The sequence below is a fragment of the Staurois parvus genome, unplaced genomic scaffold (assembly GCF_062004578.1).
Source record: "Staurois parvus isolate SC_StPar_1 unplaced genomic scaffold, SC_StPar_1.0 ptg000205l, whole genome shotgun sequence".
NCBI lineage: Eukaryota > Metazoa > Chordata > Amphibia > Anura > Ranidae > Staurois > Staurois parvus.
This window is the reverse complement of record NW_028318001.1, coordinates 4,063,480-4,077,055: the sequence shown is the minus strand read 5'-3', so window position 1 is coordinate 4,077,055 and position 13,576 is coordinate 4,063,480. Positions and strand designations below refer to the sequence as shown.

The following is a 13,576-nucleotide window of genomic DNA, read 5'->3' as shown; positions in this document are numbered from 1 at the left end:
TAAATTTGGCAGGGTTTCAAATGTAAAAATGAGTGCCAGTGAACCTAATACAAGGTTCATCCTAACAGAGTATAATGAAAGTTTTTGGCAGTACAAATCCATCTTTGATGCTTATTGTACCCTCTTTTTTCAGCTTTCATAGGAAATTTTGCCCTTTCAGCCAGTGCAAAATCAATGTGTTCCCTGGTTTAAAACAAGTGTATCTGAGTTGCCCTTAGCAACTATTCCAATTTATATTACTCAAGATTTATGTTTCAAATAGTATCATTAAAGCATACCTGTGCTAGGACTATGCACAATAAAGTATTTACATATTTGGAACAAGCAGTAAAAAGCACTTTAAAACAAGCTCTCATTTATCTATTTAACTATAGGCATTGTGAAGAAATTTGTTGTTAGCATTCACAACAGAGGCACTGCATTCTAAGTTGTTTTTATGGATAGCAGATGTTAGCAGAGCTCCAATGTAACCACTTGTCTATAAACTGTTTATAAACGCTGACTGGTAGAATGGGGTGGTAGAATGATACAATGGGATTTTAAACACACAGTTGGTAATGTGTTTACATTTTTTCAGCTGGTGATGGACGTTCTGGTGGAAATTATTCAGCAACCCAATAATTTCCACAGCCTGCTGAAAGAACTGCCAACCCCACTTGACTGCCCCTGCCATGATTCTTGGGCTCCGATGTCCCATCTGTGGACACAGAACCAGCACAGTAGATGTTGATGGGTGGAACAGAGGGAGATCAGCAAATAACCATTCACTGATCTCCACTCCAATGAATGCAAGTGTACAATCCAAACGCACACATTCCTGCGTTAAAAATGGCTGTGTGTATAAGTGGGTGCTGCAGCGACCATTGGCTGGAACCGAACAGAATCAGCAAGAAAGAATGTCACCAACACACCGAGGATTAATATTATTATTATTGTTATATTGGATTTATATAGCGCCAACAGTTTGCTCCGCGCTTTACAATATAACGGAAGACAATACAGCAACAATACAGTTCAATACAAGAGGGATTTGAGGGCCCTGCTCCTTGGATCTTACAATCTAGGAGGGAGGGGCTAATGGTACAAAAGGTAGTAACTGTGGGGGATGGACTGGTTGGAAGAGTAGAAGATTCCAGTATTAGCTGAGGGCAGGATAGGCTTCCCTGAAGGGATAGGTTGTCAGAGATTGCCTAAAAGTGAGCAGAGTAGGCTTTAGTCTGATAAATTAGGGTAGAGAGTTCCAGTGGATGGGGGAAGCTCTGGAGAAGTCCTGGAGATGAGCATGGGAGGAGGAGACAAGGGAGCTAGAGAGTAGGAGGTCTTGTGAGGAGCAGAGAGTACGGTTTGGGTGATATTTAGAGACAAGATCGGTGATTTAATTTGGAGCAGAGTTATAAATGGCTTTATACGTTATTGTTCGTGTTTTGAATTTTATCCATTGGGCAATGGGAAGCCAGTGGAGGGATTGGCAGAGAGGGGTGGCAGATACAGAACGGTTAGTAAGGTGGATTATTCTGGCAGCAGCATTCATGATAGACTGAAGAGGGGATAGCCTGCGATGAGGTAGGCCAATGATGCCTGATGAAGGGGTCCTGCAAGACTCCGAAATGTTGCCTTGCTGTAACTGTGATCGATAATTAAAACTTTTGGACCCATATTGGTAATCCTCGGTGTGCTGGTGACATTCTCCCTTGCTCACTCCAATGGATGACCACAAAAGCAACATGTGTTGTGTCACCTTCGGTTTAAGCTGCCATTTCCCTGGCTGCTGTGGCCAGGGAAGAAGCTAATGAAGCATGATCAGTACGATGAATGAATCTAAAACCAACAAGGATTTTCTTGCATCTGTATTCAGATCTGTCATCCCCAAGCTACTGTAGCCAAGGAAGCAGCTAATGAAGCACAGTCTGTGCTTGATTAACTATATTAGTGGGCAAAGGGGGGCATTGGGGGCCTAATAAAGCCCTTGTGACAGCAATTTAAATTAAAGATAAAAAAATAAAGATATGTAAAAAATAAATTATTATTAAATAAATGAAAGTATTAAAAAGACATTTAAAAGCACCTGTGTCATTCCATGCACACACCCAAATGCAAATGCATATATAGGGCACACATGTGGGATATCGCTGCAAATGTCAGAGTTAGAGCAATAATTCTAAGGCCATAAATCATGGTCAGCTATAAACTGATAACCTAAAACGACTTTTAAACATTATTTATGAACAAACTTCACTCCCATGAAATTTTGCCACTTCACAGCATGCACAATTGTAAGGCTTGACATGTTGGATATCTAGTTACCTTTGCAATGCAATATTTTATAATAAAATAGATGTTACATTGTATTTTTGTGTGCTAAAGCTCATTTTAGTGTATTTTTCCTTAAAAATTTGTGTTTAATAAACAGCTGCACAACAATCATGCAACATAAACATTGCAACTTCCACTATTTTATTTTTCAGGGCCTCTGCTTTCAACAATATATAATTACTTGAGGGTTTAAAGAAATTCTATAGCAAACAAAACTTAGATTTTGTGCTTGGAATACCCTGTTATGTTGTAGTGAGCTCAAATAGCTTACTCACCTGCCCAGCCAATCCAACATTGGTGTCCGTTTATAACACAGAGAATAGCTGCGATTCAGAGGATCGCAGCTACTCTCTGGTCATTCACAGTTTATGACATTCAGGAGATCAGCGAGGATTGATGACAGCCCTTCACTGGAGATCTGTGTTCTCCCTCCAGATTCTCCAGTCCAGAGCTGGAGAATCGGAAGAACCGCAAACTAAGCAGCGATAATTTACCTCTGCTTAGTAAACTGATCTCTTACTGTAATCTCACGAGATTATAGTAAAAGCAGCCATTTTCCAGCATTTGTAGATCGTTCTCCCTTTGTTCGGAGAACTGATCTACACCGCTTCGTAAAAGGCATTCACAGGAGAACTGTGTTCTCCGAGAATGCCGGAGAACTGAGCAGCGATCATTTACCGCTGGTTCATAAACGGACACCATTGTCCTAATGTGATACCACATGACAGGCCATTCTTTCTGTTGTCATTGGGAGCCAACTGTCTCTTTAGGATACTTGCAGCCACCCCTGATGGTGCACCGCAGGTGCACAGCCATTCTCTGTAAACTGATACCTCCTGGGATATCTAATATGGATATCCCAGGAGGTTAGCTGCATATGGGGTACATGTCATTTTCGCATAGGTGAAATAGAAAAGAGGGGGTGGTCAGGGCCCAAAAATTGAAAAAAAAAGCTAAAAAGTTAGCTTTTATGATTATAAGAGAAGGGAGGGTTCAAAGGATCCAAAATGCTTTAGGGGAGTGAAGGTCCAATTTAACCTGACTTTAGAGAGCTTGTTGTGATCTTTGAGAATCTTAAAAGTGGAGCTCCACCCAAATGGGGAAGTTCCACTTTAAAGCTTCGCCCCCCATTCCCCGTTAAGGATTGGCACCTTTGGGGAGTGGGGGGGCACCCGAATTTGACAGGTACCCGCTCCCAGTTTTGACATGTACCCGCTCTCCTTAGTCTTCTGGGACATATGACCGAAGACTACGGGATCATTCACAATGTTCACAGTCTGTTCGTAACATGTTACACTCTGAATATGTGTGTAACATGTTACGAAAGGTGAAATGATCCTTTAGGTTGTGAAAACAGTAGATTGATAGGGCATATTTAGATGCTTCATTCAGGGAATCATAGGTGACAGCATCATTAGACTACGTTTTCTCAAAAGAGCATGGTAGATGCTTAATGCTATCAGCCATAGCATCTAGTGTTTTTGCAGTTATAGAAGCTCCCGAATGAGATACACAATATGTTTTTTCTAGAACAACAGGAAGAGCTAACTGGCCTGTACTATAGAATTTTCTATATTTTAGCATTAATTTAATTGATTTGATAAAGCTGCAAAATATAATTTATTTTACCAAGATAGATTGCTTTATCATATGCCTATGGTTGGATATTCACATTTACTCAATTAAATTGACCAATGTTTACACATTTTCAATTATGACTGACCCGTGTCATAATCACAGTAAAACAAAGGTCTCAGGTTGTTAGAACTGCACTAAAATAAACATTAATTTTTAAAACAAATAATTGAGATGTTGCCATTGGTCAGACCTATGACTTAGATGGAATTAAAATAAGCAAAACAATTTAACACATAACACTCAATGTAGACTTTGGATACCTTTGGATATGCAAAAGTTGGTTCAGTAATATTAGATTCAAAGCTTAAAACCACTTTTTTTTTTGTAGGTTCGCCACGCTCTGATAAACGTGAGACGAAATGCCCTATCCCAGGCTGTGATGGAACAGGTCATGTGACTGGACTCTACCCCCATCATCGTAGTTTATCTGGGTGTCCTCATAAAGTTCGAGTGCCTTTAGAAAGTCAGTGATTGAACTTTGTGATTATTCATTTTTACCACACATACATAGGGGTTGACTTACTAAAGGGCAACAGGCTGTTCACTTTGCAAAATAATTTTTCCTTAGCTTAGTGAATGAGGGAAAACTCATCTGCTGAATTCTGTCCTTTAATCACGTGCAAGCAAAAATTCTGTTTTTCATTTGCTATGCACAAGATTTTTTCAATGTAAATGTTTACCACATTCACTAAGCTTAGGGAAAATGTCCTTGCAAAGTGAAAATTCCCAAGCAAAGCAAGAAGCATATACAGTATGTCTTCAGTATAATCTCTTAAAGCTGTTAAATTAAAGGGTCAGTCCACCCAAAATAGATGGGTGGAAATTGGTGGCTTGAATCACCCCTTGACTTGTTATATCTCTTGAATACTCCAATAGTATGATTTCCCTGTTGGGGGACTAAGCTTTTTGGCCTTGAAAAAGTATTTCTTCTCCTTTTTAAAATTAGCAGGAAATTTTGCTATGGGAATAAATACCTGAGAAATATAAAATTCACATGAACACTTCAAATATCTACTATCTGCTTCAAACTGAATTATCTAGACCTTTAAAATGTTCCAATGTGCAAATGTTTTTTGCTATGTAACTATGTAACCGGCCTTGCTGGAATATATATATATATATTAATACAGTAGTCTAAGCCAGGGGTCTCCAAACTGTGGCCCTCCAGGTGTTGAGGAACTGCAAGTCCCTTGAGGCCTTGCAAGACTCTGACAGCCACAGGCAGCACTCCCAGAGGCAGAGGCATGATGGGACTTGTAGTACTTCAACAGCTGGAGGGCCATAGTTTGGAGACCCCTGGTCTAAGCGACTAAAATACCTTTCCTGAAGAAAATCCAGCTGACACAACCAAATGCTGCAGCACTAGGTCATGTGCTATCTGTTGATGGGTAGGATCAGAGTTTAGATTGGCATATCCTTCTCTTCATCACAGATCATGTGACCAAAAGCCTAACCTGGATAGAGCCTGAGGCAGTATTCTCTCCAGGAAAGATAAGTATTACAAATCTTTATTTATCCATCTGCTATGCCAGAGAGTTTATTTACAGCTATTTATCAGTATTTATGCTAGTAGAAACTGTGTCATCATAGAAAATTATTTAATATATTACCCAATTAACATGCAGCCATAAAGCTGCCTCATCATCTGAAACGAAATTACATTCATAACAAAATTGATTACAAAGTAGTTATAAAAAATCCATACCACATAACATCAAATAAAACGAGTGTTTTCTTTATTTAAATAAAACTAATTGATTATACTGATGCTACATGCAAGGTACATTATATACTTTGCTCACAGTTGTGAAACTGAATTAACGTTATTTTTAGATCAAATGTTTTTAAATGCGCAGAGCCTGTCAAGTAAAATTAAATGCATATTATTAAAGTCCTAGATTTGTACCCTTTTTCATAGAGATGATGTCATATCTGTATTTTTACTTACCAATTAGTTTTGGCTAGGACATCAGTGTGAAGTAGAAATTCTGGCATTTGACAGTTGAATAAAATGGTGGGACTTAGCACCAGGAGGGAACAGGGCTTAATATCAATTTCTGCAGAAGTTAAGGCCCTTTGTACAGCCTGACCATAGGATCGAAGGAGGCTCAAGAACACAGAGATTGATTTGAAGACTACATAAGTACTTGTAGGCGTTTTTTCTTTAGCACTGTTGAAGGTGCATTAAAGTGGACTTTTCTCCCCTAAAGTTAAAAATCTTATGTGCACGCAGCTCTGTAGGTCAGTCATTAAGCATCCTTAAATCATTTAAAATAATAACTACTTTCTGGTTAAATGAGGCACAGGTGACATAGCCTTGACCTCACAGATTCCCTCTTGGAGGTCCATGTCACCAGTGCTTTCCAGGGAGATCTAATTTTTCTCCCATTAAAAATTGCCTTATCCAATGATCTGTTGCAAAAAAAGCATTTATTTCAGTAGTCTTGGGGGAAAGTCCTTTTTTTTCCAACAAAAATGTCATCAGTGAGGTGACAGAAACTGAAGAAGAAGAAACTGGCCATCAATGATGTTTTCTTTAAATTAAATTGTTGGATTCAGACCATCAATGAGGACCAAATGCTGAGTTTGGGGAAGAAGAAGGAGGGAAGTAAATACTATAAATGTTAATAGTTTTACTAGATAGACTGCATTAATGTAGTCAATATTGTTAGGGAAAGAGTTGGGAAGGTCTATTTTGAGCAGTATTTTAGCATCACAATCAACTATTGTTGATTATCACAGTTGTTATTGAATGCCTTAACACATTAGATGACAATCAGCTGTGCATGCACAGTCAGGCCACTGAAAAATATGTGCATGCCTGTGCCTATAGAGCAAGGCAAGCATACTGCAGACATTCCCAATACCAGTTAAATGATAGCAACTGACTGGGAAAAAATCATGCAGCCAATCCTCTCCGACCCTGAGAATGCTCAGGGAAGTCTGCCACAGTCACGGAGGGCCTACATTTATTTGAATGTTCAGACAAACATTCTCTTATGTCCGTAGACCCCACGAGACAAAGCAGAGAAAAACTAGAGATAATTTATAGAACTAAAATAACTACATAAGAAAATCAGACTCCTTAATTTATTTTTACAAAGAATATGAAACCTGATTGGACAACAATTCAATGTAAAAAATCTGAAGCAATGGAAAGTAGAGATGTTACTCATAGCATCAAAATTCATGTTTCTAATTTAGTATTCATTATAAAAAGTACAACCCTACAGGCTGCTGTTGGCAGCAACTATTTTATAGGTTTAGTTTTATAAATGAACCAAACAATGTAACCCATTTAAAATGACACTGAGAAGGAAGTGACAATTACCCCTCTGGTGTTGTTTGTTTCTTTGATTAGTACCCTTGACTGACTATTTCTTTATTCCTTAATTTGGTAAGAATTACTGAGTTTGTTTATCTATTTTTTTTCTTTAATTAGTTTTGGCCATGCATGAAAATGTATTAAAGTGTCCAACACCAGGATGTACAGGAAGAGGACATGTGAACAGTAATCGTAACACTCACAGAAGGTACCGTCAATGGATACTGCATTTAAAAACTGTTGCATGATTGAACTATGATTGACAGGACAAATGACTGTTTGGATAAAGCAATAGGCTGTCATCTACAAAGGAACCATCTTGTAACAAATCAGGATTGAGCAGATGGTGCGCTTACTGGGAAGCTTTTTAGAGTCTACTGAAGCCACAGATTTATTTAAATGAAAATAGTGATTTAAAACTTTGAAAGGGTTGTGCATTTCAAAAGCAGATGCCACAAAAGGCTACAGGTTTTCATTTATGACTTCATTGGCCTACATTACTGGTAATGATTTGCGGTATATCCCTACATTGTCTCTCAGTCCAATTTATCTGATCATTTAACCATCGTGAATATTTAAGTTAGAAATAAGACAGGTTTGAAAGGCTATATAGTAAAACATTTAGGTGAAGTACCTTCATAACATCATCATGCATACGTTTATATTTTTATTAATTAATCTCTTATCAGGGTATCTATACAGGTTTACATTTCAATATTCTCCAACATCGTTTTCTTGTCAGCAATTGTAGAATTATATTATATAAATATAACTAGAAAGACTGCTAGGGGGGAGGTTTACATTTATCTACTGCTATACTTATTACAAATAGTCTACAATGCTGATGTTAAAATTGGTTAAAAAATAGTTTAAAAAAAATTATTAAAAAAAAAAAAAATTGTAAAAACTATTACTGTGGCATTTATCTACTCACAGTTCTTATCTGATACATTTTCCCTGTTTTTTAAAATGTGAGTCCAGGTCAGCTCTGTGCTATGCATGGTGCATAGATCTTTAATATTACTTAATTAGAGAAAAAAATGAGGAAATGGATCTGTAAAATCTCTGAAAATCAGTTTTCAATTCTTGTTTTCCAAACATCAGTAAAAGTATTACAGGGGCAATCACACTGATTTCTAGACAAATACTGTATAAAGCAAATCCTGTTCACTTAAATATTGTGCTCAGAGTGCATGTAGCTAGGAGAGTATGGCTTGCTCTTTGGGCATGAACACCACCTGTGGGACTATCAGTTTCTACTGTATTCCACATAATTAGGCCTTATAGGCACTTTCACATCCACAACTTTGAGTGTTTTAAAGCTATTTAATTGTTTGTATTTTATTATATACACTAAACTATGCTGTTGCACATATCTTATTTAATATCTGTTTAGTAATATAAATCACTGCAGAAGCAGCACGGCGAATGTAAAGGGGATTTGGTATTTTGTGTTGGAAAAATACAGATTTTGCAATTTAAAAACCAACTGTTTTATCTGCATTGAGACTAGTACTGACATACTATATGCTGAAGAGCAAGTATTCCTTTCTACATAATGAATAGCAATGTGATGTGTTGCCATAGGCAACACAAACAATTTTCGTCTTATAATTTTTGAAACAACACTCTAAAATAGCCTTATACAGTACTTTTATTACTCCCTCAACTGCAAACACAAAATATATAATAAATAAAATATGTATGATTGCTAATTACATTGTAGAAACAAGGATGTTGACTTACAGCTTATGCAAACACCATACCATATGGTTTCCTTAAAGGGTATCTCCATTTTTGCAGGGCAATTGGGATAATGCCTAGTTAATATCTGTTACATGTTCCCAGTCACATAGCAAAACATACATAAATAAATAATGTAGCTTACCTTTTTAGATGTTCTTTTCAGTTACTTCCAGCGAGGACAAAATCAACTCAGTTCTCTTTGTTATAAGAACAGAACTGGGAAGCTGTGTTTACCATAACTAACCCTATCTGGAAGAAGATATCTCTACTATTGCACTAGCTTTGTACACAGTTGGATTGATTTACTAAAACTGGAGGGTGCAAAATTTGGTGCAGCTCTGCATTGAAATCAATCAGCTTCCATGTTTTTTTTTTGTCATAGCCTAATTGAACAAGCTGAGGTTAGAAGACTGGCTGCCATGCACAGCTGCACAAGATTTTGGACTTTTTTGGAGATATAGTAAATCAGGTATGCTGTGCAAATAGGAACACATTACAAACATATGGGATTGCGGAGGGAGGATCAAATGTAACTAAAAAAGTGGAAATCCACTTTAAGTATTGTTGAAATTATAAGAACACTCTTGAAGCTAATGATGGAGCATTGCTTGATGCCATTTTTTTTCTGTAGCCCAGCAGGGACATTATATTGGTAGCCAGAAACACAGTAAATCCCCATAGGGTGGATGTCAAATAAAGTATATTAAAATAAAAAATCAAATCCCCATAACATGGTGTTTATATATTTTAGTCGTACTAAGCAGTACAAAATTGTATTGATATCTTACAATGTTCGAACAGGCTTTAGCCTCAGGGAAAGAAAATAAGTATTAGTAACAGAAGTGGCAGTAACCAAAAGGACTGCTGCAAATGTAATTTATTTTCACATCAAAAAAGAAATTTTGTGTGGGAGGTATAATAAATATGTAAAATAGTATGTATGTTTATCCTCTTGGCCTGCACGGCTGTTGTGAGTCAAATTTTGTTATTCTCATTATTTAGAAACATGCTGAGATATATAAGGATGCCTGATCTAGAAACAATGTTTTGACACAGCAGCTATGGCTGATTCACTGACATGTTCTTACAGATTACCAAATTCGAGAAGAGCCACTGAGTAATCATACCACCCTCCCCATAATTTTCTCAGATGTATGTGGATCCTCACACATTTCTTATTTAATACATACTGCTAAATTAGATATATGAGGACCACTTGGTAAAGTCTGACTGCAGCCCTTCTCACTTGCTCTGTTTAACACAATTACAAACTGGTCAGTGTTTCTCACTACCATTTTCAGTGAAGTCAAAAAGAAAATTAAGTTGAAGGCTGCTATTTTATGCTATGCATCATTAAAGCAGAACTCAAGAAAACATTTTTTATCTCATGCAGTGAGGCTGGGCCCGCACTGCATGGGTAACTGCTTGTTTTTGTCTAGAGGTGAGGAGAGCAGAGATATACTTACCTAATCCGCTAGCGCAAGACCAATCCCTGAGGCTCCGGATCACTCCCTGCGGTTTAGCGGTCTTGTGCGGTGCACTGCTCCTGACATCAGCACACCCATAGACCAGCTCTGCATGTGAGGTTGGCAGGAACAGTCCACTGCTGAAGGGGGGGGGGCACCATTTTCCAGAGGATCATAGGATCAGGTGAGCATAAGCTCTGTGTTCACCCCAAGACAAAACAAGCAGTAAACCAAAAGTGGTTTCCAAAGTGAGCAAAATCATCTCTTGCATTAAAGAGATGTCGATTCCAAAGAGAGAGATATAATTTTGTCCCTGTACAAATCATTAGTAAGATCTCATCTGGAATATGCAGTTCAGTTTTTGGCACCAATTCACAAAAAGAATATTGGGGAACTGGGAAAAGTGCAGAGAAGGGCAACCAAACTGATAGAAGGCATGGAGGAGCTCAGCTATGAGGAAAGATTAGAGGAACTGAATTCATTCTCTCTTAAGAAGAGGAGATTAAGGGGCAATATGATCAACATGTATAAATACATAAGTGGTCCATATAGTAAACTCGGTTCAACCTAAGGTCATCACAGAGGACAAGGGGGCACTCTGTGCATCTGGGAGAAAAAAGATTTAATCTCCAAATATGGAAAGGTTTCTTCACAGTAAGAGCTGTGAAAATGTGAAATAGACTCTCTCAAGAGTTGGTTCTGGCCAGCTCAGTGGAGTTCTTTAAAAAAGACCTAGATTCTTTCTTAGATACACATAATTTTACTGGATATTAACATTTATAGGTAAAGTTGATCCAGGCAATATTCTATTTCCCGTCGGGGGATCAGGAAGGAGTTTTTTCCCCTGCAGGAGCAAATTGGATCATGCTTTGCTGGGTTTTTTTTTCCTTCCTTTGGTTCAACTGTGGGTATAGGATTATACTTTTTTTTCCTTCCCTTTTATGGTTGAACTAGATGGGCTTCTGTCTTTTTTCAGCCAGACTATGTAACTATGTAAACCACGTAGTGCACTGACTAAAAATGTTTTATGGAGTTCTGCTTTAGGTGTATTTCCAGCCAAAATTTTTTAAAACAGAAGAATTAGAACCCCTATTGGGCTATTTACAGCTATCCAGGGATTCATTAAATAGATTTTTCCTCGCTGTCCTGGAGATAATGGTTTCGCTAGACAGGAAATGAGGGAAAATCTCCAACAGTAACACAGATAGAAAAATTAGTAAGAAAAGACTATATTTCCTTTCAGCTTTTTATTGTTGTCTGTGTCCCTGTTTTAGATTTTCCCACACATCAGGGTTTGTTTCTTAAAGCTGTAGAGAGTGCAAAAACAGGATCACTTCTGCATAGAACCCAATTAGGTTCTGGGTTTTATTGCCAAAGCTTAATTGAACAAGCTGAGGTTAGAAGCTGATTGGTTTCTATGCGGAAATGAGCCTGATTTTGCAGTCTCCAGGTTTAGTAAATAAACCCCAGTTTGTGTGGTTTAGCCTTTGTCATCATTGCAGTAAGTGAAAGGAAATCTTTATAACAGATAGCAGTTAAAACCCAACAGGAGCTTTATTCCTTCCCCTCTCTAAAATGTAATGTTTTGGACTCCCATACTGTAACCATAGTACATTTGTTATACTGATAACACGCAACTAGCATTGATAATATTACAGATGAATTATTTCCCTAATTTTTCCTGAAAATGTATAATTTAGTATTCAGTCCTTAGAAAAGGTTGGGACCATGACAGATGCCAGCAAAAACCTAGCTAGCTGACAATCAGTGCCCTAGATCTCTGGTTTCTTCCCCCATAGGGTGGGGAAGGGTTAAAATGTCTGCTTAGTATGAATGTCCTTCTGTGACCCCATATTCCCCTCATTTGCTTTCCCCGTGACGTATATTACAAAGACAATAATTAAAGGAAAATCTTCCCAGTGGTGGCATAGATAGTGATGAAACTCAGACAGAGAACCTACAGTAACTCTCACTTTATGTTGTGTTACAAGAACAGCAGGTAAAAGGGATACATTGTTTTTGGGGGAGATTTGCCCTTCATTTTCTGTATCAGCAAATGCTGTACACAGAGACATAGTCAGGAATAAAAATCTGATGTGGACAGTACAACTCCCTTCAGCCAAAGCTTTCCAGGTTGTTTTTTTCTAGGCTCATTTTGAACAAAAAGGCTTTGGAAGCTTTGGCTAGAGGGAGCAATACTGTCCTAAATATTATGTGGGGTGACATTCAGCAACTGAAAAAATGTTATCAGCCATGTTAGTGGTTTACATTTTTTCCGTTTCAAATAATGCCACGTTAGCTTCATCATATTGTATTATATTATTAGGCTGATTTACTAAAGGCAAATAGAGTGCAAGTTCATTTGCTCTAGAGCTTAGTAAATTAGGTAAGGCTTCACTTTACAAATAATGCTCAATCAAATGCAAGGAAAAAAAAAATAATACATTTTCCTTGGCTATAATTGAATGATGGAAGTCAGCAGAATTTCTCCTTATTTACTAAGCTCTGAAACAACTGCACTTGCAAGGTATACAGTCTGTTTGAATGTAATAAATCCACTTCTATGCCGTTTGTTTTAAACATTCATATAATGAGGCTAGGTTTCTTCTTTATTCGTGTTATACACCATTATAGTATTATAATTTTTCTGTTTAATTATAAATCACATAATCATAATTATAATTTTTTGTTTAAAGTCTTTCAGGTTGTCCGATTGCTGCAGCAGAAAAACTTTCAAAAACACAAGAAAAACATTATTCACCTGGTGCAAACCTTGAATCCATTCACAGGTGTGTATATAGTTTATCTTTCAAGTCATCATTATCCTTTGTACTGGCTTATTAAATACATTTCTATATATTGTCTAGTTCTACCTTTTATAATACTAAGCAAATGTACATTTACATTTGTAATATTCTATATTTGCCAGAACAGGACAGTATTTTGGTTTCAGTTGTGCACCTATTAAAAGAAAAAAAAAAAGAATATCATCGATTTGACTTGAATGGAGCAAGATGATATAAATGTGATGTGATGCAAAAACGTTTTCCTTAATTTTAAATAGAGTGGATAAATAGAACCCCTGTCA

General features: G+C 37.3%; 1 protein-coding gene across 7 annotated transcripts in view; it reads left to right on the top strand.

Annotated features, from left to right (window-relative positions):
- ST18 (ST18 C2H2C-type zinc finger transcription factor) overlaps positions 1-13,576 on the top strand; it is a 394,399-nt gene that overhangs the window by 277,511 nt on the left and 103,312 nt on the right. For all 7 annotated transcript variants that reach the window (XR_016312880.1, XM_089678414.1, XM_089678417.1 and 4 more), the window contains 3 exons: positions 4,280-4,414; positions 7,394-7,484; positions 13,185-13,277. Coding sequence is in view for 6 of the 7 variants with exons in the window: in XM_089678414.1 (XP_089534540.1) it covers positions 4,280-4,414; positions 7,394-7,484; positions 13,185-13,277 (319 nt within the window). In the remaining variant the exon portion in view is untranslated. The remainder of the gene's footprint in view (positions 1-4,279; positions 4,415-7,393; positions 7,485-13,184; positions 13,278-13,576) is intronic.